At 41.8% G+C, this 25,824-nt stretch overlaps 2 protein-coding genes across 3 annotated transcripts in view; one reads left to right on the top strand and one right to left on the bottom strand.

Annotated features, from left to right (window-relative positions):
- Positions 1–12,803, bottom strand: part of LOC138963917 (protein arginine N-methyltransferase 6-like) — a 28,183-nt gene extending 15,380 nt beyond the window's left edge. Inside the window, exon 1 of one of the 2 annotated variants that reach the window (XM_070335774.1) lies at positions 12,646–12,803. In XM_070335774.1, the coding sequence (XP_070191875.1) occupies positions 12,646–12,737 (92 nt within the window). In that variant the 5' untranslated portion in view covers positions 12,738–12,803. Of the gene's footprint in view, positions 1–402; positions 495–12,645 lie in introns of those variants that run through there. The other variant, XM_070335775.1, reaches the window with a different exon arrangement.
- Positions 12,804–12,862: 59 nt separating this feature from the next.
- On the top strand, positions 12,863–25,703 carry LOC138963918 (26S proteasome non-ATPase regulatory subunit 6-like). Its single transcript, XM_070335777.1, has 8 exons — positions 12,863–13,048; positions 15,869–16,074; positions 16,757–16,902; positions 18,140–18,359; positions 18,697–18,805; positions 20,247–20,415; positions 23,529–23,634; positions 25,107–25,703. Exons 1-8 carry the CDS (start codon positions 12,904–12,906, stop codon positions 25,173–25,175), a joined length of 1,170 nt encoding a protein of 389 aa, XP_070191878.1. The 5' UTR covers positions 12,863–12,903; the 3' UTR covers positions 25,176–25,703.
- Positions 25,704–25,824: the final 121 nt, after the last annotated feature.

Below are 25,824 nucleotides of genomic sequence, written 5' to 3'. Positions count from 1 at the left end.
ACACACACAAAGAAAAAAAAAGACTTGCGGGTAAATTGGTAGTTTCAAGTTACCTCCGATTTTAAAAGCTATCCATTATCATTTTATTGCAACATGCATGAATTGTCAAAACTCTGTGAACGACCTTATGAGTGTTTTTTTTCATATAAATTATTTATCTTTTTTACTTCTATTTTACCTTTTTAAATCGATTTTAACGAATATTTGTTATTCTTCTGGGTTTTTTCCCCTTATTTCCAAGATGTGCTACATCAGTCTAAATTTCCCTTTTCTGCTCATTTCTTTCACTTTTTGTGTGTATTATTTAAATGTGTAAATTCTTTTCTTCTGTCAGTAACATACGATACCCAACACTCTGTGGAGGCTCTCAAGTCATAAATCAAAGAATGCCTTACAGCCTACCCTGGCTCTGAATCCAGCAAAACTGTATCCTCTCCCTCCTTGAGAAGTAACCAATGAACTCAGCACCCGTCCCTTCTCGTCACAGATCCCTCAGCCCAACTGCCACCCCCTAACCCTGTCCCGTCAACTTAAAGAACATTTCATAACGGTCGCAACATGAGGGGCCCTTGGACATCCCCCTCACCCGCCCACCGGGTTTACGTGTATGCCTCAGTTTCTTGACCAAGTCACAGCAAAGAAGGAATCAAAGTGGGTCACTGCACGAACGGCACAAGTGCATGCCCCTTCTGCCTGGTCCTTCAGTTAAAGCCTGTCCTTAATTGAGTTTTCGGTAAAAAGACTTCGGGTAGTCTTCGCGAAGTCGACTTTGGGCTCAATTAGTTAGTTAGTTAGTTAGTTAGTTGTTGCTTTTTGGGTCCAGCGTACCATATAGGCCAAGTCAGGACCCCACAAGTTTAACATTACACGGGGTTGCCTCCTTCTCGCTCCGTGACGAAAACAATAAATGCTCAGAATCTTCTCCTCAACCTGATTACCGGTATCTCAAAGACTAGAAATCTTAATTTTAACAACATGTTATCATTAAAAAAATTTTTTATAAAAATGTAAAGTGCTTCAACTTTGGCAGACTCCACATTTCAACTCAAGCTAAATGACACTTGTCGGTACAGAGGCCGGGGACGAGACGGACAGATGGACTAATGCAAGTACCACCCCCATCCCTCCCTCTCTCCCCTCTCCCCGTTCCAATACACACACAAACCCGATTCCCAGTTTCGTTGCAGAGGTAGTGGCCCGGCTGGGTGGGAATATAATCATACCGTGTCCAAACATTGCCACACTTTGATTTCAATGGGCTTGCACGTTTGGGGAGTTTGCCCTGCACTGACACAGAACATTCCGACCTCATAGCTGTTAAAAACGTGGATGATTGCTTGATACACTGCTGTGGCCTCTACAAAGACCATCTTAACTGGGACATCAAAAAGATTAAAGAAGATCAACGTAGACGTTTCACAAATTACTTGTTAATGTATGAAATATTTGATTTTTTTAAAATATTTTTAAATAGCAGCATTTAATGCACATGCTCTTTACAAACTTTCAACAAAAGAAGGCAGAGTCTAGTCCTGGTCAGTGCAAAGTCAAGCAAGAAAAAACCCACTGCAAATCCAAGTGACGAAAATACTTCGTTTTTATGTTCATTTTCAGGTGGTTTTTTTTAACAGTACACCTTAAAAGCATCATATTATTAATGCAGTTTTGAAAAGCGTCAATGTAGTCTTACAATACCAGCTCGCCATCTCAGATCTCACCAGGCTTTTACATGGGGTATTTTTTTTCACCCCTTCTCTTGGATACATATAAGCAATTTAAATCGACTGCTTTCGGCGTAGAGTGAGAATCTTTATTTTGTTGAATTAATTACAAAAAATTTCACAAGTGTCCGTTAAGAAATTAATTCATCAAACAACGTCCACTCCGTCTGCACAGGAAGAAATGATGTTTTGGTGTGTATTAAGCGGAGGGATGGTCTTATCATTGGGTGTGCACGTTAAAGATCCCACGATTGACAAAAGGGTCTTTCCTGGCAAAATTGCTTTGGCACAGTTAATAATTGTCTACCTATACCCGTGTGACTTGGAATAATAGGCCGTGAAAGGTAAATATGCGCCGAAATGGCTGCAATCTACTGGCCGTATAAAATTTCATCTCACACGGCATCACTGCAGAGCGCCTAGAACTGTACCCACGGAATATGCGCGATATAAGACTCATTGATTGATTAATTGATCATTCTCATGTAAAAAGCTTGGTCAGATCTGATACGGTGAGTCTCATCGTTTACACGCGGGAAGGACTGTGCTTTTACAAAAGAAACAAAGAGAAGCTTGTGTCTTCTTTTCTCCTGTCCCCTGTGAACTTGTCATTGTCATCGGCAATTAACTGAAAACAATCGATCATATTTCGACCACGTGTCATTATAGCATACGGCAATTCCACCTGTGGCACCTGATGTACCATCGTTTCAGTCTTCTATCCGTTTTAGATTGTGATTATAATATGTATATATGACTTAACCATGTGAAAAGCAGGAAGGAACTGACATCCCCCCCCCCCCCCCCCCCATCACCTCGAGCCCCTACTCATCGACAGAATTACTCAAGGAAAAGTTTGTTTATGAGGAGTAAGCTGTTTCTGATAATAGTCACAAATTGGCAGAAGATCAAAAGGAGGACAATTAGGTGCCACGGGTAGCTTTGCTATTAAGAAAACATGGTCAGTGTTTTTTCAAATTTCTGACAACAGTCACAGGACTAGGGAATGGTCACACGAATGCTGGCACCAGCATTGCACAGAGTCCCGTGGCCTCGGACCTCCTGGTAATGTCTAGCACCGCGGATTTCATTTATATCCATCCTACCCCACACCTTCCTGCACTTGGGTTGAAGGGGGTGAATACTAAACAAGGCCTTACATTTCCGGTAAAAACTTTCAAGAATGAAATCTTCAGTTTGTGATCGTTTTACAAAGCACTGAAGTATTTTGTTGTCGTCATCTTGAACGATTTCTACTTGTTTTGAATGCGATATTTGATCGAATTCTTGTTCTACAACAACGAGAGGGACTGAGATAAATTTAGCTGCACATCGGGGCTTTAGTTTACCGGGTTTACCTGCATCAGCCAAAGAGTGCTGCTGACTCACAGCCTGGAACGGCACAGCAACAGAACACTGTGGGGCGTTAAATTGGGAGGGTACCATAGGTCAGTTCCTTACTGCTTTTCACATGGTTCAGTCATTTAAACATCAAAAACGGATGGAAGCTTAAAACGCCGGCACATAACGTGCCACAGGTGGAATTGCTGTATGTATATGAACACTTTTTTTTACAACAGTCACAAATACATAGTGTATCGTTGCTTTACTAACACATGGTCGAATTATGGTCGATTGTTGTCACTGAGTTAATTGCCGATTGTTTGTTTGTTTGTTTAACGCCCAGCCGACCACGAAGGGCCATATCAGGGCGGCCGGTGCTGCTTTGACATATAACGTGCGCCACACACAAGACAGAAGTCGCAGCACAGGCTTCATGTCTCACCCAGTCACATTATTCTGACACCGGACCAACCAGTCCTAAGGGCACTAACCCCATAATGCCAGACGCCAGGCGGAGCAGCCACTAGATTGCCAATTTTAAAGTCTTAGGTATGACCCGGCCGGGGTTCGAACACTAGGCCAACCGTGCCGGTAGTTAATTGCCGATAACAATCACAAGTTCACAGGGGAAAGGAGAAAAGAAGATAAAAGCTTCTCTTTGTTGTAAAGGCACGGTCCTTCCCATGCGTGGCGATTTAACTCACCATAATTATCATATCTAACCAGGCTTTTACATGAGACAAGACTATCCCTCCGCTTTAATACACACACACAACCCAACAGCCTGATTCCATCCTGTGGGAGTGGTGGATGAATTTATTTTGTAACGGACAATGGTAGCAATCAGTGTAATAAATTCTTAAAACAGTTAATTCTGACTCTGCACCGAAAACAGTGAGTGTGTTCATTTTTGGTATGTGTACAAGTGGAATAATTGTCTTATCCCCTGCTAAAGTCTGGTGAGATGGCGAGGACTGCTGTGGCTTTACATTTCTGATAATAGTCACAGATTGGCAGAAGATCAAAAGGAGGACAATTAGGTGCCACGGGTAGCTTTGCTATTTAGAAAACATGGTCAGTGTTTTCCAAATTTCTGACAACAGTTACAGGACTAGGGAATGGTCACACGAATGCTGGCACCAGCATTGCACAGAGTCCCGTGGCCTCGGACCTCCTGGCAATGTCTAGCACCGCGGATTTCATTTATACCCACCCTACCCCACACTTTCCAGCAGTCGGGTTGAAGGGGGTAAATACTAAACAAGTCCTTACATTTTCTGTAAAAACTTTCAAGAATGAAATCTTCAGTTTGTGATCGTTTTACAAAGCACTGACGTATTTTCTTGTCGTCGTCTTGAACGATTTCTACTTGTTTTGAATGCGATATTTGATCGAATTCTTGTTCTACAACAACGAGAGAAACTGAGATAAATTTAGCTGCACATCAGAGATCTGTTTTACCGAGTTTACCTGCATCAGCCAAAAAGTGCTGCTGACTCACAGGAACGGCTCAGCAACAGAACACTCACTATCGGGCGTTAAATTGGGAGGGTACAAGAGGTCAGTTCCTGCTTTTCACAAGGTTCAGTCATTTTACCATCAAAAACGGATAGAAGCTTAAAACGACGGCACACAAGGTGCCACAGGTGGAATTGCTGCATGTGAAAACGTTGTTGTTGCTGTTTTTTTACAACAGTTACAAGTCCACAGTGTATCGTTGCTTTAATAACACATGGTCGAAATATATGGTCGATTGTATAGAGCTTAAACAATGACCACGAGTTGATTACTGGAAAATAAACCACGAGTGGGTATTTGCAGCCGCTTGGTAATTCACGAGTGTGCGGAGGTAACAATGACAAGTTCACAAGGGACAGGAGAAAAGAAGACACAACCTTCTTTTTCTTTATTTTGAAAAGGGACAGTCCTACCCGTGTAAACGATGAGACTCACCGTAACAGATCTGACTAGGCTTTTACATGGGATAAGACTATACCTTCACTTGGACATATACAACTGCATGATTGTACGCAATAATGACATAACTACAGATACATAACAATGTTGTAATCACTGCTCCATGGACGATATTTCTTCTTGTCTTTACAAATATCCACTTCGTGTCTGATAAACCCTTTACTGTGTTTTTATGACAATTAAATGAGTTCTGAGTTCTGAGTTCTGAGTTCTATACCAAAAGGCAACAGCCTGACTGCTGCCTGGGCAGAGTGGAAATTGTTTGATGAATTCATTTTTAACGGACACTGGTGGCCAGTTGTGAAATCAATTCTTTAAAACAAAGTTCTGACTCAGTACCGGAAACAGTCAGGGTGCTAATGTTTGGTATGAGTTCAAGCGGAACAATAGTCTTATCCCATGTAACAGCTTGGCAATATCTGAGATGGCGAACTAGTAAGATTTACAGGCAGGACTGATGTGCCTTTCAATTTCTGATAATAGTCACAGATAGACAGAAGGTCAAAAGAAGGACAATATAAGATGCTACGGGTAGTATTGCTATTATGAAACATCGTCAGTGTTTTTTCAAATTCCTCACATTGGAAGAAGATCAAAAGGAGGACAATTAGGCGCCACGGGTAGCATTGCTATCAAGAAAACATGGTCAGTGTTTTTTCAAATTTCTGACAACAGTCACAGGACTAGGGAATGGTCACACGAATGCTGGCACCAGCATTGCACAGAGTCCCGTGGCCTCGGACCTCCTCGAAATATCTAGCACCGCGGATTACATTTATACCCACCCTATCCCACACCTTCCTGCACTTGGGTTGAAGGGGGTGAATACTAAACAAGGCCTCACATTTCCGGTAAAAACATGCTAGAATGAAAGTTTCAGTTTGTGATCGTTTTACTAAGCACTGGAGTATTTTCTTGTCGTCATCTTAAACTATTTATACTTGTTTTGAATGCGATATTTGATCGAATTCTTGTTCTACATCAACAAGAAAGAGCCTGTGATAAATTTAGCTGCACATGAGATGTTTGTTTTACCGTGTTTACCAGCATCAGCCAAAGAGTGCTGCTGACTCACAGGAACGGCACAGCAACAGAACACTGAAGCTGCTTCTAGAGATTTCAACTCCAAGCCAATTGCCGTTCAAGCATCTTTCTTTCTCTCCTGTCTGTCTGTCTGTCTGTCTGGGTGTATCCGTCGGTCTGTCTGTCTTTGTTTCTGTCTGTCTGTACGTATGTCTCTCTGTGTCTCTCTCCCTCCCGCTCTCTCTCTCTCTCTCTCTCTCTCTCAGGCTCTCTCCCAGTGTGTGTGTGTGTGTGTGTGTATGGGTGTGTTGGTGTGTGCGTGTGAGCATGCGTGCGTGCGTACGTACGTACGTGCGCGGACATGTGTGGGTGTGTGTGTGTTTGTGTGTGTGTGTGTGTGTGTGTACGTACGTGTGCACCTGTCTGTTTATGGCATTTTCCGCCTCTGGAAGCTTAGCAGAGAGTGTTCGGTAAATAAAAGTGTACACTATCAAGAGAAAGCTCCAGCAAGAGCGATAGAGGAAATTCTGGTCGCGGCATTCAAAAAGAACAGACAAAATAATAGACATGATGTGGCCCGCTGCCAACATGGCACGTGCACAGCGTATCTCGCGAATACTGAATCTATCTGATTGAAGGTAACAACACGTACGTGCATTCGTTCTACTACTTCTACCGTGGCGCCAGTACCGAGTTAGCGTGGGAAGTGCGTGTAGCAGTAACTGTATTACGATTGCTCAACAACAACAATAACAAACACTCAACACATGCGCAACATGTAGGCCTACTCGCACGCACACTGGCACAAGCTCGCAAGCGCACACACATGCGCACACATGTGTGCAGTGCGCGCGCGCACACACACACACATTGAAACCACAAACACACACACACACACACACTGACACCACAAACACACACACACACTGACACCACAAACACACACACACACACACAGAAACAACTTTGTTTTTCTTGACAGCAAAATCAACTGAAGTTTTTGCAAAATAGGCTCTTGCTTCATGAGATGAGCAAAGTGTGTATCAAGGTGAAAACTCACTGAAGATTTCTCTGGACATTCAAGTGGAATTCGTTAACTCAATGTCCGTTTTAGCAAAATCAACAACGTTGCAAATCTTGGACAAAGAAGGCAATCACTCTTAGGTTTTGCAAGATCAAAGACTGTATGAAAGCTAAATCAACGTGAAAGAAACCTCACGAGACGCAGCCGATGAAATTCAAAAGACCCTGTATGTGTAAACAGAGGGAGTGAATGTTACGCAGTTGTATTACGAACCTAGATGACCCACCTATGTTTTTTCACCCCAGTGGAATGAGACACAATTCCATATCGCAGATTTGTCTTACACTTGTAACTTTTTGTTGAAGCGGACCTGCTTTCAGTCTGGCATATCAAACCGCACAAAAGAGAAACATGTAACCTGTATGCTTTCCATCCTATAGGCCCACACCTGTGGAGATCCACTTGAGTCAGCATTAGCCTGAGATTCTATTGGAATACATGACTCTCAGGGTCTGTTTAGTATTGCCCGGAGAGGCTATTGGAATAACTCAACGCCGTTAAAGAGACTTCTGCCCTTGTGATACAGTTTTTTCAATGCAGTCTGTTTTCTTACACCGTCTGATCTTGTTCAAGAAAATAAAACTTTTGTTTGGATAAGTCAGTTTAGTGCAATCTCCTACACGGCTTTGCCTGCACACATTTCTGGCTGTCTGTTTTTTCTTCACTTTTTTCCCACGCAAAAACACCTTGACACGATTACGTAAGCGTACATGTAAGATCTATGTTAAAGTCAGTCAAGGAGACGAACTATTATAGAAACTAAATTTAAGAATCGATGTGTTTAAACTTGCACCTTACATGTACAATGATGGTTGGGGAAAAAATGTGTAAAAAGAGAAGAAAAAATGTGTAAAAAGAGAAGAAAAAATGTGTAAACAGAGAAGAAACAAGTCGCGTAAGGCGAAAATACAATATTTAGTCAAGTAGCTGTCGAACTCACAGAATGAAACACAATGCAATTTTACTCGTAGCATCGTCAGGCCACCGCTCATGGCAAAGGCAGTGAAATTGACAAGAAGAGCGGGGTAGTAGTTGCGCTAAGAAGGATAGCACGCTTTTCTGTACCTCTCTTTGTTTTAACTTTCTGAGCGTGTTTTTAATCCAAACATATCATATCTATATGTTTTTGGAATCAGGAACCGACAAGGAATAAGATGAAAGTGTTTTTAAATTGATTTGGACAATTTAATTTTGATAATAATTTTTATATATTTAATTTTCAGAGCTTGTTTTTAATCCGAATATAACATATTTATATGTTTTTGGAATCAGCAAATGATGGAGAATAAAATAAACGTAAATTTGGATCGTTTTATAAATTTGTATTTTTTTTTACAATTTTCAGATTTTTAATGACCAAAGTCATTAATTAATTTTTAAGCCACCAAGCTGAAATGCAATACCGAACCCCGGGCTTCGTCGAAGATTACTTGACCAAAATTTCAACCAATTTGGTTGAAAAATGAGGGCGTGACAGTGCCGCCTCAACTTTCACGAAAAGCCGGATATGACGTCATCAAAGACATTTATAAAAAAAATGAAAAAAACGTTCGGGGATTTCATACCCAGGAACTCTCATGTCAAATTTCATAAAGATCGGTCCAGTAGTTTAGTCTGAATCGCTCTACACACACACACACACACACACAGACACACACACACACACACAGACACACGCACATACACCACGACCCTCGTTTCGATTCCCCCTCGATGTTAAAATATTTAGTCAAAACTTGACTAAATATAAAAATGTGTAAAAAGAGAACTTTACTTTACTTTATTTGGTGTTTAACGTCGTTTTCAACCACAAAGGTCATATCGCGACGGGGGAAGGGGGGAGATGGGATAGAGCCACTTGTCAATTGTTTCTTGTTCACAAAAGCACTATTTATCAAAAAATTGCTCCAGGGGCTTGCAACGTAGTACAATATATTACCTTACTGGGAGAATGCAAGTTTCCAGTACAAAGGACTTAACATTTCTTACATACTGCTTGACTAAAAATCTTTACAAACATTGACTATATTCTATACAAGAAACACCTAACAAGGGTAAAAGGAGAAACAGAATCCGTTAGTCGCCTCTTACGATATGCTGGGGAGCATCGGGTAAATTCTTCCCCCAAGGCTACACTTACGTGAGCCAAAAATGGCTTTCGCTCCTGTAAGTCCATGGGTCCCTTTAGGAATTTTGTTTTTTTTGGGGGGGTGTAAGTTTTTGAAAACATATTTGAGATATTCACTGTAGCTTACAAATATCTTCCTTTTCGTGAAAATCATATTGTAATCCAATTATTTTCCAAGTTTGACAATTATGACATTAATTGAACAAATAATATAATTTAGTATTTTAATAGAGAATACTACATGGCTTGCTGTGTCGTACCAGATTTACACGAGTTGTTTTTTTAAATATTGAACTGCGAGCGAAAGCGAGTTGTTCACTATTTGAAAAAGCAACGAGTGTAAATCTGGTACGACACAGCAAGCCATGTAGTATTCTGTTTATCCTACATACTCTACGTGTATTTTACTGAAAATGTCAAGCAGTCGAGGCAGCTAAAATTAATTGAAGACGCTTGTTTTGGAACCTCGATCTCTTCTAAAGCCTCGTGCAATCTATTACGTCAAAGCAAAGAAACGTCACTCTGAAAGTGTGGCGTGACGTGTTTGTTCTAAAAATTCATCGAGGGTAATTAGCGAGCGTAATTTTTGTTTCTATATAATGACGTTTGTCTCGGTGACTTTGGCATCATAAGCAGTGGAAAAACAGGTCCCTGGCAGACTTGCTTGACATGACCTCATTTACCTGATATACACACGTGTGATTTGAACGAGAGTGTGTGTGTGTGTGTGTGTGTGTGTGTGTGTGTGTGTGTGTGTGTGTGTGTGTGTGTGTGTGTGTGTGTGTGTGTGTGTGTGTGTGTGTGTGTGTCTGCATGTCTGTCAGTGTCTTTTCTCTATTTCTCTTCCTGTCTCTGTCTCTCTCTTTTAGTCTCTCTGTCCCTCTCTTGGTCTGTCTGTCTATTAATATATATCTATCTGTCTGTTCTCTCTCTGTCTCTGTCTCTCTCTGTCTCTCTCTGTCTCTCTCTCTCTCGAGTCTCTCTCTCTCTCGTGTCTCTCTCTCTCTCTCTCTCTCTCTCTCTCTCTCTCTCTCTCTCTCTCTCTCTCTCTCTCTCAAAGGGAGGAGGTCTTCTATATTATGATGTGAACCGCTTTTAGGTAGTTTTATTATACATTGTAATATCTTTATCAGTTTATGATAGAACCATGCTTGGAGTGCATATTTTCAGAATACTCCAGCCATTGTCATTTGTTCTACACCAATTACCATTTCTATGTAATTAAGTCTGTTAATATGACTGCTATTGACATAATTATGTCCATCATTAGTGTTCATGACAGCGTTATTTACTGTTAGGCTCAGGTGAGTGATCTTTTTCACAGTATCTCTGTGTTGATGAACGATTCACTTCTTCTTTCTTCTTTCATGGAACATCTGCCATCAATGTTCGTATGGTTCTGATTTGTATTCTCTTGCAAATTCAAAGACTATGTGAAAGCTAAAACATAATGAAAGAAACCCTACGAGACGCCGATGAAATTCAAGTTGCTGTTAAAAGAACTGTAAATTAATTAGCTGTTCTGCATCCAGGCTATCAAATATTATAATAATAATAATAAATGAGCATTTATATAGCGCAACATCATAACTTTACAATTATGCTCTTTGCGCTTGACACATTTAAAATTAAAACACAGTTATACAAGCATTTACATCTACATTCATAGTCAACAACGCTTAATTAAAAGCATACACCATCAAAGATACATTACAAAAGATTCTTCGTATTAGGAGTACAGTGAAATCACAGACTTCCCTGACAGCTGCTCTACATAATTCCTTCTTTGGCAAGCTTGTTTCATCAGAGTACACTTACAAACAGCAACATAAAAATTATGACTGCAAAATACCCAATCAGCAACACTGAACCCACAAATTACAACAAAGACAACAACAAATCTTATACAGTTGAACCTGTCCTGGTCTTCTTCTTCTTCTTCGTTCATGGGCTTAGACTCCCACGTACACTCGTGTTTTTGCACACGCACGAGTGGAATTTTACGTGTATGACCGTTTTTACCCCGCCATTTAGGCAGCCATACGCCGCTTTCGGAGGAAGCATGCTGGGTATTCTCGTGTTTCTATAACCCACCGAACTCTGACATGGATTACAGGATCTTTTCCGTGCGCACTTGGTCTTGTGCTTGCGTATACACACGAAGGGGGATGAGTCACTAGCAGGTCTGCACATAAGTTGACCTGGGAGACCGAAAAAATCTCCACACTTAACCCACCAGGCAGCCGCAGCCGGGATTCGAACCCTCCACCTTCCGATTAAGAGGCCGACGTCTTACCACCCCGCCACAGCGCCCGTCATACCTGTCCTGGTGAACAGCTCTTGACAATGATCATTTGCCCACAACAACCAACCAAAAGGATTCCCAATAAGGTGGTTTTTTTTCTCTCCATTATAATAATAATAATAAAGATAGCTTATATAGCGCCGCTTCACAAATTTAACTATGCTCTTAGCGCTGCACATCGAGATATAACAATTTCAATAATATAAATATAAAGATGATATTATCATAATACACATTTACAAATATCACTCACGTGCATACATCCTCGTGCACACCACGCGCATACACACTCCCACTCATTAGCAAGTGCTTCCATCCCCCTGCCACTGAGATGTTCATATACCCCCCTGGACAAGCTCACACCATGTCCGTCTCCTCTCTAGACTGTACATACACTCAGCAAGAAAAAGAAAGACTAATGCAAATTTCATACACAACCCTATGGCTCAATCAAAGCTGAAGCAACTATACAACAAGTCGCGTAAGGCGAAAATACAACATTCTGTTTTGGTGTCACACAACACAACTTTCACTGAACAGTTACTTGTGAATTTAGTTATCGAGGCTGTTCCATTCTATAATGGGTTGTTGTTGGTTTTGGTTTTTTACAAAGATCGAGCCTCTGAATTGGTCTGTTTTGGAGTGGGCACTGGCTGTTGTTTTTAGTCGACCTGCCTCTGGAGGATATGTTATCATGTATCATACCCCTCATAGAAGTGTGGGGTTAGTTCAGCTGATGTGAGGAAGTTTGCCGACGGTAGTGCTGGGATTTGGTTGTTCACTGTTTTTTTGTTTGTTTTACAGCCATGTGAGCTGTGTGTGTATGTGGGAGGGGGGTGCTTAGCCCGGGAATTCAGAAGCATCTTGCCAATGCTTCCATGCAGGCTATCAGTTTGATGACATTTTCTGTGTTTCCAGAAGATATTGAAAAGGACATCCACTTTCTTCTTGATATTATTAGCATGATCAGACTTCAGTAGACACGGCCTTTTTCGCATGATACAAGAGGAACTCAGAGCTGATTGCAGGCTGTCGAAAGTCTCAAATATGCCATTCACCTTACCTTTTCTGCTGTAAGGGCTCATCGGCTTTCCTTTTCAGTTCTGTTCTGTTTTTCTGCTGTTGTTGCTGTTGTTGGTCGAACAGGCCATTCATTATTATGGATGTGAACAGTAAATTCCTGGTTTGGACTAGCTGAAAGCGAAACCACGTTTTGCACTGACCAAGGGGAGGAAACTCACGAACATATCGTGCCTAACGTCCCCTCCTTGCGCATGCGTGACAACGAAACAGCTATCCTCCACTTCCGTCTACAATAATCATGCCGGCGGAAAATCTAGAAGATGAAGGGCTGCCTAAGAACCCTAACTTGGAACTTGCTCAGCTAAAATTTCACCTGGAACTACCCAAGAACAAGAACGATGCAGCCGCTAAGTCAAAACTTTTGGAGGCCATCAAAACAGACAGTAAGAAATCATTTTTTCAGGTGTACCTAGAGCTTTGTCATAGAACGTCTATTTTGATTTGTCACTCTCATTTGCACAATATTTGTGTGTGTGTGTTCGTGAAAGATTTAATAGGAAAGTGAGACTGTCAGTCAGTGTTTGAGCCAATAGTGGGTAATCTTGAACTTTAGCGTGTTAAATTCATAGATCAGAATTCAGAGGCATTTAAGTCTCCAAATTTGTAGAACCTGCACTTGTAATCATAACAAGTCATTTTAGATCCGTTTGAAGTTACGGAATGAACTCCGATGAACTGTACGAATGCATTTCGTTTACATGGGTCAAAGAAGGAATTATCCGTATGAGCGAACAAGGGAGACAACTCTTTCGTGTAAATGATGTCCCATGGTTGACAATGTACGCCATTTTCGGTGCATTTTCGTCGATTAAACAACCAAATTAATTAATTGGTAGGGGCTACTGTTACGCCTTTTTCAAGTCGTAATTCGACTCAAAAATTCTATTGTTACGGCATGATGTCATTTTACTGTCGTAACCCGCTCACTGCAGGCTTCGGTTACACCTTTTCCACGAGTCGTGGAGTCACTCGGTCAGACTTTGATCACGGCGCGGTGTGATCCTACCCGGACATTCTCTAGTTACGACATGACGCCATTTTACTGTCGTAACACGCTCATTATTATTCATGTCCCTTGTTAGGACATACTTGTATGTACTGGTGGTTGATTTTCCAGATATCCTCTCAGTGATTGAGGCTTATATGAGGCTCAGTGATTATAGATTTCACTGTTCCTTTAACGGGTTTATTCCGTATTTTTATCTGTACTAATGGTACAGGTGAATGTGGGGAGTGAAGTAGTTGTTTGCTCAACCCATCCCGTTATTTTGTTTCTCCAAACAAGGAATCATTTGTGTATGATTTGTGGTGGAATTTCCTCCAGTCCATGGTGTGTACTAGGATGTACTGTACTGAATCAGAATCTACTATGGGTTACATTTTTCCCATATGTGTACTATGCGTACAGGTTAATTGGAGGGAAAATGTAGTGGTTATTTGTTTGCATCAGATGGTTTCGTCCTCCGTTGATGCAGGCATAGTCCAACTCGCCAAACTGCAATGCTTCGTTGAAAGTCTTTCTGGGGGCTCGTTTGCACTGCACCTGCAGGGTTCGCGACGACCGAACGTAGAGCTGGACGAACGCGTTCGTTTCAAAGTCCGAGATAACTTTTTGCAACCTGTCGAAGGACTCGAACGTACTTCCTACTGTCAAAACTGCTTCGCTGTGAAGTCCGCTATCCATGACTAAAGAAAACCAGCCTGCATACGGGTAGAAACGCACAACCACTACTAATGGAACTGTTGAACACGTCTGTCCTCACTCGACCCACGCTTTAAAATGGCTGCTCAAACCGGAAGTAGAGCGCGGCCCTGGCGGGGAAATGCTTTGTGGCGTAATCAAAGCAAAGAAGGGAAAAGTTACGGGCGGCGTAAGTGTAGCCACTGCGTAATTAATTATGCTAAAGTTTGAAGCTCAATCCGTCAATTAATTTCACGACAAATGTTCTTTGGCTTGCTTACATGGACTTGTATCAAAAATAAGTAAGGCCAAAAAAAAAAAATGCTTTGGTTACGGTTTCCCGACCGACCCTAACTTTTGGGGCCGACCCTAAACTTTTTTTTTGGTCCTAAAGCTAAAAATAAAATGAACCAAACACATACATACACACAAAAAAAACCACACACACACACAAAAACCCACCGAAAACGACAACACCACGGCACAGAGAAAACATCGATCGCCGGCGAGCAGACAACAACAAGCCCGACAAGGGACACCACTCCGCTTTTTACAACTCCCATATCCAAGGGAAGTCAGTCTCGTGCGTTCGTTCGTTGCGCGAACGTAAAAAGATGTCGTCTGCATTTGCAATCGTATTCGGAAAGTGCGTTCATATCGAACAAACACGACTGATAAGTCGGTACTCGAAGAGTGCAACCTTGGTGGACATTTTTCATGATTTTTATCCAACTTTGGACGGCAAACTGTTCGGGATAAAATGTGTTGGGTCGACGAAAATAAGTGCCGAGCCCGAAGACTCTTTCGAACTGGACTTTGGCATGACTCTCGAAAACTGTGTTCACTAGTGGCACTATACAGTTTAAAGGGTATGTCCAGTTTTTTTTTCTTAACATGAAAAAGTAATTAATATCTGTGGTTCCAAATACACCAATATGAAAATACCTCGAATATCCTGCATACACAAATATTTTTATCATTTCAAGAGGGACCAACCAAAAAAAAAACCAAAAAAAAAGTTTAATCGACCTACCTACCCTATTTTTTTTGGCCATGAAACCGTAACCAAAGCATTTTTTTTTTTTGGCCTAAAGAATGTCACTGGATTCTGAGCTATGAATTTAACATGCTAAAGTTCAAGATTACCCAATAGTGTTTTATTGTGACAATAAGAAGACCTACAATTTTGGTCATTTGATTTTGATTCATTCATCTTTGACAGGGTCAGCTGGCGTGCTTGGTATGTGAAGTAAGTTCCTTGATAATGATACACATATCACAATCACAATCACAACATTGCTATTGTGTGTTAAAGACTGTCCTCACTTTTCGCATGCACATTGACACTGACAGTAGATTCTTTTAACGGAACTGATTTAATTGCATAACAACATTAATTCAGTGTAAACTGTATTAAATCTGTTTTGAATTGTAACTCTATTATATTTATAAGTTATATTGGTCTATACCTTTCGAAGTAGGACTATAAATTTATAATCTTATTTGATGGTTTTTTTTGCAGATATGGCTCCGTTATATGAGGAATTGTGCAAAGACCTCGGCTGGAAGATGGACGACAAACTTATGGCAACAATGAAAACAGCTAATGGGGAGAAACTGAAGCAGCTTGATGAGGCTATCGAGGATGCAGAGAAGAACCTGGGTGAAACAGAAATCAGAGATGCATTGTTGGACAGAGCAGAATATCTCAGCAAAATCGGAGACAAGGTTAAGAGATTGTGCTTTTGGAATTCTATTTCTTATCCATTCTTTTTACATTACTGAAGTTATGGGTCAGGCCTGAAAGTGGCGAGTATTTTACTTGCCATGTCGAGTAGAAACATGGAACTGGCGAGTAGTAATGTTCATCTACTAGCCAATTGCAAGTAAAGTTGCTGAAACAAATGGTTGGTTTGGCGAGTAAAATTTGCTCTGGCTAGTAAATTATGAGAAGTACTAGCCAAAGGCCAGTGCCCCGTTTTGTGGACTTTCAGCGCTGCTTAAACCAATGATTTTTTTAGAGATCATGCTTGTGGAATTCTACTACTTATCCATTCTTTTTACATTACTGAAGATATGGGTATTTGTGTAGACTGTAGTTCACATCTTGATGATGTTTGATTGTGTAGTGAATTGAATATCTTGATGACTGCAGTATTATAAACTAAAGCAAAAAACATCAAGAAGTCAGGAAAGGGACTGTTGTGGTTTGGTTTTGGGGTTAGAGATAAAGTTGTGTTTGGCTCACATGGAGCATTACTCTTGTGTACTGTTCTTGTCATGCTCAAGTAAGGTTCCTTTGGAGGGAAAAGTTGTTTGTACACAGCTGACCAACCTACCAATTGTACGGTTTGGGTGAGGAATAAAAGTTATTTGTGCTTGGTTTTATTTCTGTGATTTTTTTTTCCAGGCTGAAGCTTTGACGCAGTTCCGTAAAACTTATGACAAGACAGTCGCCCTTGGTTACCGTTTGGATGTGGTGTTCCATTTGATACGACTGGGACTTTTCTACATGGATCATGACCTTATAAACAAGAACTTGGAAAAGGCACAGACGTGAGTTGATTCAGGGTTGTGTGTGTGTTTCAATGTCAAATGTTATCACAGTCCGGTAAGTTGGCATTGTAACTTGTAAGACCTAGCAGCAGGGTTTGATGATGGGAAGTTATGCAGAGAAGCAGTTCTCAAGAATCAGTTTCATGGCCATAATAATAATAAATAGCTTTTGTATAGCGCAAGTCCCAGCAATTGGTTCCAGGCGCTTTACAATTTCATTCTAAAACAAACAAGCAATAATGTAACAAGCTTACAAATAACTGAGAGAAAAACAACAGCTGAAACTGTTTGTAAAATGTGATCTGTCAGACTTTATTTGAAAAATTGATTAAGCACTACAATACAAATGACTGTCTATAGGGGTGTGTATAGGTTTCGCTCGATGTGTTTGTTTGGGTGTTTGTGTGTTTGTGTTCGCATATAGATCTCAAGAATGAACGGACCGATCGTCACCAAACTTGGTGAACAGGTTCTATACATTCCTGAGACGGTCCTTACAAAAATTGGGACCAGTCAAACACACGGTCAGGGAGTTATTGGTGGATTAAAATTATACAAGGACTTATACAGGGACGTATTAATGGTCAAAGGGAAATAACCATTCTCACTGCCACCAACTGAGAAGGTTATTTCCCTTTGACGGGGGTGTTTTTCCTACCTCGGAGGAATTTCTTGTTTCTTGTGTTCTTACACCAGTGTTTTGGAACTAGAGCCTTCCACCTGCAGTTGTTCTTGTGTTCTTACACCAATGTTTTGGAACTAGAGCCTTCCACCTGCAGTCATTCGTCTTGTGTTCTTACACCAATGTTTTGGAACTAGAGCCTTCCACCTGCAGTCATTCTTGTGTTCTTACACCAATGTTTTGGAACTAGAGCCTTCCACCTGCAGTCATTCTTCTTGTGTTCTTACACCAATGTTGTGGAACTAGAGCCTTCCACCTGCAGTCATTCTTCTTGTGTTCTTACACCAATGTTTTGGAACTAGAGCCTTCCACCTGCAGTCATTCTTCTTGTGTTCTTACACCAGTGTTTTGGAACTAGAGCCTTCCACCTGCAGTCATTCTTCTTGTGTTCTTACACCAGTGTTTTGGAACTAGAGCCTTCCACCTGCAGTCATTCTTCTTGTGTTCTTACACCAATGTTTTGGAACTAGAGCCTTCCACCTGCAGTCATTCTTCTTGTGAATGGATGTTATTGTTTTGCAACATAATGTATTGGCATTATTTTAATGTCACCAGGTTGATAGACGAGGGCGGGGACTGGGACCGACGTAACCGCCTCAAGGTGTATCGCGGGGTGTACTGCATGTCCATCCGTCAGTTCAAGGAGGCGGCGACCTTGTTCCTGGACACCATCGCCACCTTCACGTCCTACGAGCTGATGGACTACCCCAAGTTTGTCACCTACACCGTCCTCTGCAGCGTCATCGCCCTTGAGCGACCAAAACTGCGAGAAAAGGTGTGTGCATGAGTTTCTGTTCACTTTATAAACTCGGCAGAATACAACAAGGTGATGTGTTTCCAAGTGTCACTTTATAAGCTGGGCAGAATACAACAAGGTGATGTGTTTCCAAGTGTCACTTTATAAGCTCGGCAGAATACAACAAGGTGATGTGTTTCCAAGTGTCCTTGCTTGCAGGAATGAAACGGCTGAGATTAGTTTCTCAAATGTTATGTTGAATGGCAACATTTTCCCTCAAATCTACACTTTTAAAATATGGCAGATAATTCTAAGGTAAATGTTGGTTACTGCCTTGTGATTCATTCAAATAACATGCTGAGTGTTTGGTGTGCAGGTGACGAAGGGGTCTGAAATTCTGGAAGTGCTTCACGGTCTGCCTCAAATCAAACGCTATTTGTTCTCTCTCTATGACTGCCACTACAGCGAATTCTTCCTGTCTCTGGGTGAGTTTAAGACACAGTGCACTGTTTTACCAGTGACTCTATTTTGGTATTTTTGAGTCACTTGAGAAAAAGTGACTATGTAATCGGTCAGTGTTAGTCTGTCCGGCCGGCTGTCCGGCCGGCCGTCCGGCCGGCCGTCCGTAGACACCACCTTAACGTTGGACTTTTCTCGGAAACTATCAAAGCGATCGGGCTCATATTTTGTTTAGTCGTGACCTCCAATGACCTCTACACTTTAACGATGGTTTCGTTGACCTTTGACCTTTTTCAAGGTCACAGGTCAGCGTCAAAGGAAAAATTAGACATTTTATATCTTTGACAAAGTTCATCGGATGTGATTGAAACTTTGTAGGATTATTCTTTACATCAAAGTATTTACATCTGTAGCCTTTTACGAACGTTATCAGAAAAACAAGGGAGATAACTAGCCTTTTCTGTTCGGCAACACACAACTTAACGTTGGGCTTTTCTCGGAAACTATAAAAGTGACCGGGCTCAAATTTTATGTGAACGTGACTCATTGTGTTGTGAATAGCAATTTCTTCCTGTCCATCTGATGCCTCATATAATATTCAGAACTGCGAAAGTGACTCGATCGAGCGTTTGCTCTTCTTGTTTTATGAAGAGGGCAGCTTGTGGTTGTAACAGACTGTTAGCTGTACGGGTTCAGGGTCTAGCATATTCATGCGTACCCAGAACCTCCAGATCGCTATAAGGAGTACGTAAAATAAGCAAAGTATTCCTAAATGGTTTGCTTTTAGTACAGCTTGACATTTTGTACTATCGTTAAACCATTAGAGCTGGTTCAGATGTTCGCAAATAGAGCTTGGGTGGCTTTGTGGTTAGAGTGCTTGCACTTCCCGCTGGAGGTCAGGGATCGATCCCCATTGGGGGCACACAAAAAAATTTCAGAGCACTCTCTTGTCCACCCAGCTAGAAATGGGTACCTGACCCTTTAGGTCCGGGGAAGGCGAAGGCAGCGAGGGAGAGAAGTGTGCACCGCCCTCATAAAGCTGGCCCTAAAAAAGTTGAGATCTCTGACATCTCACTCCCCTACGATCATGTTTGGTTATGGGATTACCTACAGGGATGGCCAAATCGTCCGCCCGATCGCCGAGGGCGAGTAACAAATCTGCTTGTAGTAGAAACCGCCTGGCAACTCGCCCGACTGGCCAGTGAATATTCTGTTCCAGTGCAACAGTTTGGGTTGTAATATCAAGTTGCAAAGCCATAAACACAACAGATGCAGCAACTGTGATATGTACTGGACCAGCAAAAATTCTGGCGGGCTAGTGGCTTTTTAGAAGTTACTCGCCCAGCTGAAGAGTTAAACATGTTGAGATTTTGCCATCCCTGACCTACCTAATCACTCTATTTCTATGTAAGGAGTTTCCTGTTGAAGGAATGGCTGACATGATTTTTATCTTCGTCATTTTTTCAGCGGGGGTGGAGGAGCTGATGAAGAGTGACCGACTGATGGCCGCCCACTTCCGTCACTATGTGCGCGAGATGAGAATCATGGCGTACGCTCAGCTCTTGGAGTCCTATCGCAGTCTCACGCTCCAGTACATGGCCGATGCCTTCGGTACCACCGTGTACTTCATCGATCAGTAAGTTATGTCTTTGGCTCGTCGGGTGGTTGGGTTAAACTGTATAACTTTGTGGATGTGTGTTTTGTACCAGGGGAAGTACCTCAGGAAAGTGTTGATGCCATTGGTATAAATTTGGTAGCACCTTTGACTTCATTGATCAGAAAGTTATTTTAGACTTGAAGTTATTGGAGTTGCAGGTTCAGAAAATCAGGCAGCTGATGAGCTCAGGTAATTGTGTGGTTTTTTTCTCCACTGGGGAGTTACCTTTGAAAAGTTTTCACCATGGAAATCGTTCAGCAACTGCACAGCTTTACCTTCCCGTGTACATGTTTTTTCAAGCACACAAATTTCACAATGGACCTGGAATCTTGTATAGCACAGATGAACATAATTATGTTTGTCTGAATGTGCACATAAAATTGCCACTGACAAATTAAAGGAGTGAATTCACAGACTGTTATTAAACTGGTTGTAAGTGTTACGGGGGAGCCAGTCAGCCTTTGAAGGTTTGACTTTTTGCTTGTTTGTTTTGGGGTTTGTTTGTTCCTTCTCTCTCGGATATTTGCCATCTCTTTTTGTATGAACCTTTTAAAGGCAGAGTAAGCCTCCCGTAAACCATCACAGATACGGTCAGGCTTTTACACACAGTACAAACACCCTTTCATTTAAACACTCACCAATTGAGAACATCCTAGGTGCCCTCCGTAAAGAGCGAACAATTTTCAAAGAATTTATTTTTACGTGGTTTATCTTACCCCTGAGCCATCGTGAACCCGTGTGATCCAGTTTTCCCCCTTTTCACAATGCAGTCGTCATAGTTAGTCATTTGAATGCGACTCGACGTGAGCTTATCTACACTACTCACAAAAAGTTAAGGATCACTATGAGAAAACAGGTGCTCAATAAAATCAGTTCGCTACTGTTATTTATTTCTCAGTCAAAATAAATTGTTATGAATTCTTGTTCAGCTGTAAGTGGGCGATGTTGTGTTAGTGGGAAAATTGCACTGGATTCTCTACTACTGAGCTTGGTAGCAAAAGAAAAAGCAGAAACTTGCGAAAAAGGACCTTGTTTTGGACCGTTCAGCCCGAACGCATTGCACAAGCCACATGGAAAAACCATTATGCACCTGCAAGAACTGCTGTTTATGTGTGAGATGCTGTCACTTGCTTGGCTTTTTGAAAAGACATACCACCAGTATTAGGCATTATCTGACAATGCCTCCACGACGAAAATTGAACGAGTTTCAGAGGGGACGAGCTGTTGCATGGTTCCTTCTTCTTCTTCTTCGTTCATGGGCTTAGACTCCCACGTTCACTCATGTTTTCAGCACGAGTGGATTTTTACGTGTATGACCGTTTTTTACCCCGCCATTCAGGCAGCCATACGCCGATTTCGGGGGAGCATGGTTCCAAGATGGTGTCCCCAAGCGCGAAGTGGCCAGGCGACTTCACGTGTCCATCTCGGTCATTGTCAGACTGATTCAACGTTTCACAGCCACTGGGAGGGTCCAGGAAAGACGCAGACCTGGGCGACCAAAGAAGACAACTCCACGTGAAGATCGTCTCATTGAACGACTAGCCTTGCAAACAAGAACAGCCTCTTCCAGCATTATTCGAAGGCAGCTGAGGGTGGCTACTAACACCAACATCAGCCAGCAGACCGTACGGAATCGCCTTCGAGGGTTTAACCTCCGTTCTCGTCGCCCAGCTGGGCGGCCACGCTTAACTCCAGCCCATAGGGCAGCACGCCGAGTCTTCTGCAGACGTCACGTGAGGTGGGCATGTCAGCAATGGTCCCAGGTCCTGTTCAGCGATGAATCACGCTTCACCCTGAACCACAACGACGACCGAATGAGGGTCTGGAGGCGCCAAGGGGAACGCTACATTGACGCCACTGTCCAAGAAAAGGTGGCCTTTGGTGGAGGTTCTGTAATGGTCTGGGGGGCCTTCAGCCTTCACCACAGAACACCCTTGTTTCATGTACAGGGTAACCTGACTGGCCTCCGATACCGGGATGAGATCCTTCGACCGCTGGCTGTGCCTGCACTGCAGCAGATGGGACCGCAGGCTGTCTACCAGGATGACAACGCTCGCCCCCACAGGGCAAGGGTGGTCAACGACTTCCTGCAGCAGTCTGGAGTCAACAGAATGGAGTGGCCAGCATGCAGTCCCGATCTCAACCCGATTGAGAAGCTCTGGGATGAGTTGGATCGCAAAGTGAGGAGCAACCACCCCCCTCCCAGGGATGTCCAGCACCTCTACCGGATGCTGCAGGCTGAGTGGCAGGCGCTTCCACAGAGGATCTTCACCACCCTGGTCAACTCTATGAGGACTCGCTGCGTCGAGTGCCAGAACAGCCAGGGCGGTTACACGCATTACTGAACTTTTGGGAGCATCTGAATGCCATGTCTTGTGATTTCAACGACTTTGTGAAATTAAATTTCGATACGTACACACTTTGATAAAAAGTACAGACCAAACGATTGCTCTAAATTGAAGGAAATGTTGTATCCTTATCACTAAAGCATTGAATTAAACGTTTGCCAAATACCAACGCATTGGCTTTCTTATTTGGAAAGTTATGAATTTGTGTGCAAGTGATCCTTAACTTTTTGTGAGTAGCTTACAATAGCACGTTTTTTATGCACGAAACAACGGCTGTGGTTCACAAGAACTCTAGCGATGGCTTTTGAACTGTTGAGAGGAACGGCGATTTGCACTGATAAACCGGGCCGTCGTCTGCTACGACCCTTGCGTGACCCTGCTTCCGGGCTTTTCTTTTTTTAAACTTTCACAACTTCGAATTGTTCTGATCTTGTCTTGATGAAAAACGAATTCTTTTATGATTAAAGAATGTTTGTGTAACAAGCTGTCAATTTATTATTTAAATTTTAAAAGTTAGGTCTAGCGCAAAAACGAGGCGCCATTGTTCTTCAGGGCCAAGTCCACGAAAATAAATTCTTGGAAAATGTCTCACGCTCGACAGAAAGCAGCCAGGATGTTCCCGTTCGGTGAGCGTTCAAATGGAAGTATGTTTGTGCTGTATTTAGACGCTCGGGGAGCTCTGTGATGGTTTACGGGAGGCTTACTGTGCCTTTAAGTGAAGTAAACATATTGTTTCATTTGCAGGGAACTGGCACGATTCATTGCTGCAGGGCGTCTGCACTGTAAAATCGACAAGGTTGGGGGCATTGTGGAGACCAACCGTCCCGACAGCAAGAACTGGCAGTATCAGGTAAGCAGAATACTTTCTTTCTGGGCTACTTATTCAACATCTTTGAGGGAACAGTCGAACACCCCACCCGAGTCAGAGACTTCCCTCCCTTCTGTAACCTTGATTTCTCAGATTTTCCATTCATAACTTCAGTAAATGTACCTTTTCAGTTTACCTCCTTTTAAAGACCTGATTTTATCAGATTTTTGTATCTTTTTGTTAATTTTGTGTCTGGTTTCCCTGCGGTTGTGTTAAGTGTTCTCTTCATGAGTGCTTGCATGGATATAAGGCTTTATTTTTAGTCAGGAAAGGGTTGATTCATGCAAAACTTTTTGCTTTTGTGGGGTTCTATGTGTATGAAAATAAACAGGTCATGTCTCTGTATACCTCTCTGTAATTTTAAAATTAATCCTATTCATTTTCTGTGTGTTTCAGCATGTTCACTTTGTGTGTTGCGTCTGCTTTTTGTTATATTTAGTCAAGTTTTGACTAAATATTTTAACATCGAGGGGGAATCGAAACGAGGGTCGTGGTGTATGTGCGTGTGTGCGTGTGTGCGTGTGTGTGTGTGTCTGTGTGTGTGTGTAGAGCGATTCAGACTAAACTACTGGACCGATCTTTATGAAATTTGACATGAGAGTTCCTGGGTATGAAATCCCCGAACGTATTTTTCATTTTTTTGATAAATGTCTTTGATGACGTCATATCCGGCTTTTCGTGAAAGTTGAGGCGGCACTGTCACGCCCTCATTTTTCAACCAAATTGGTTGAAATTTTGGTCAAGTAATCTTCGACGAAGCCCGGACTTCGGTATTGCATTTCAGCTTGGTGGCTTAAAAATTAATTAATGACTTTGGTCATTAAAAATCTGAAAATTGTAAAAAAAATTAAAAATTTATAAAACGATCCAAATTTACGTTTATCTTATTCTCCATCATTTGCTGATTCAAAAAACATATAAATATGTTATATTCGGATTAAAAACAAGCTCTGAAAATTAAATATATAAAAATTATTATCAAAATTAAATTGTCCAAATCAATTTAAAAACACTTTCATCTTATTCCTTGTCGGTTCCTGATTCCAAAAACATATAGATATGATATGTTTGGATTAAAAACACGCTCAGAAAGTTAAAACAAAGAGAGGGACAGAAAAGCGTGCTATCCTTCTTAGCGCAACTACTACCCCGCTCTTCTTGTCAATTTCACTGCCTTTGCCATGAGCGGTGGACTGACGATGCTACGAGTATACGGTCTTGCTGAAAAATGGCATTGCGTTCAGTTTCATTCTGTGAGTTCGACAGCTACTTGACTAAATATTGTATTTTCGCCTTACGCGACTTGTTGTCTTTTGTGTTCTTTTCCTGATGAAGCTTTCAGAAGCGAAAATTCGTAATCGTCTTGTCTTTGTATCGGTGAGTACAGTAATCCTTTGTTTTTTTTAATTTTTTTCACTTTGTGTGTTTCATCATGTTCGCTTTGTGTGTTTCAGTCCACCATCAAACATGGCGACATCTTGCTGAACAGGGTGCAGAAGCTGAGTCGAGTCATCAATATCTAGTTACCTTGCTCTTCACCTTCAGCGCAGTGTGCTCTTGTTGGAATTATGATTTGCATTGTTCTGTTTTCATATTTTGAAAGAGCTTCATAAAACAGCATGAATCTTTCCTGGAATTGGAATCCTATTTTGCTATGTGAAGGAGAAGCTATTAGGAACAGAAGAGGAACTGAAAACATTGGTGGATGTTTCATTAACCTAGTTACAACATTTGGACAGCAAGAAAGCCTGGAAATTTAAAAGTAAATAATGAACACTTATTGTGTTTCTATTTGAATAAATGCTCAGGATTTCCTCTAACCTTACACTTATCACAGCCTAGACTGTTCCTCCACAATGAAAAGCTCTGCCCTCAGTGGGTCACACGTATGAAAAGAAAATGTCTAGTTATCGTGTAAGAGATGAATTATAATAGTGTTCGTTGAATGAAAGGAGGGGAGAAAGAGTGAATGAGCCTGAACGTTTCTTTTGTTTGATTGTAAAATTATGTTTGCATCATGTTTCTCTTGTAATAAAAAAAAATCCACAGTTTGACAGTTAGTTGTCGATGACTTTAAAATCCTGTCTCTGCTTCTCATGAGTCTGAACCTCTCTTCTTTGTTATCTTGACAGGCTGATAGTGCAGACCGCTTCGTGTGTGTGTGTTGAAGTC

Source organism: Littorina saxatilis, linkage group LG4 (assembly GCF_037325665.1).
Source record: "Littorina saxatilis isolate snail1 linkage group LG4, US_GU_Lsax_2.0, whole genome shotgun sequence".
Lineage (NCBI taxonomy): Eukaryota > Metazoa > Mollusca > Gastropoda > Littorinimorpha > Littorinidae > Littorina > Littorina saxatilis.
Note: the sequence above shows the minus strand (reverse complement) of the source record. Positions and strands in the feature narration are given on the sequence as shown.

Bases quoted from the DNA above. Each gene is read 5' to 3' on its own strand.
- LOC138963918 (XM_070335777.1), top strand. From the start codon at position 12,904: ATGCCGGCGGAAAATCTAGAAGATGAAGGGCTGCCTAAGAACCCTAAC. The intron at 16,903-18,139 runs GTGAGTTGATTC...TAATGTCACCAG, and splicing joins AACTTGGAAAAGGCACAGAC to GTTGATAGACGAGGGCGGGG. The intron at 18,360-18,696 runs GTGTGTGCATGA...TTTGGTGTGCAG, and splicing joins GACCAAAACTGCGAGAAAAG to GTGACGAAGGGGTCTGAAAT.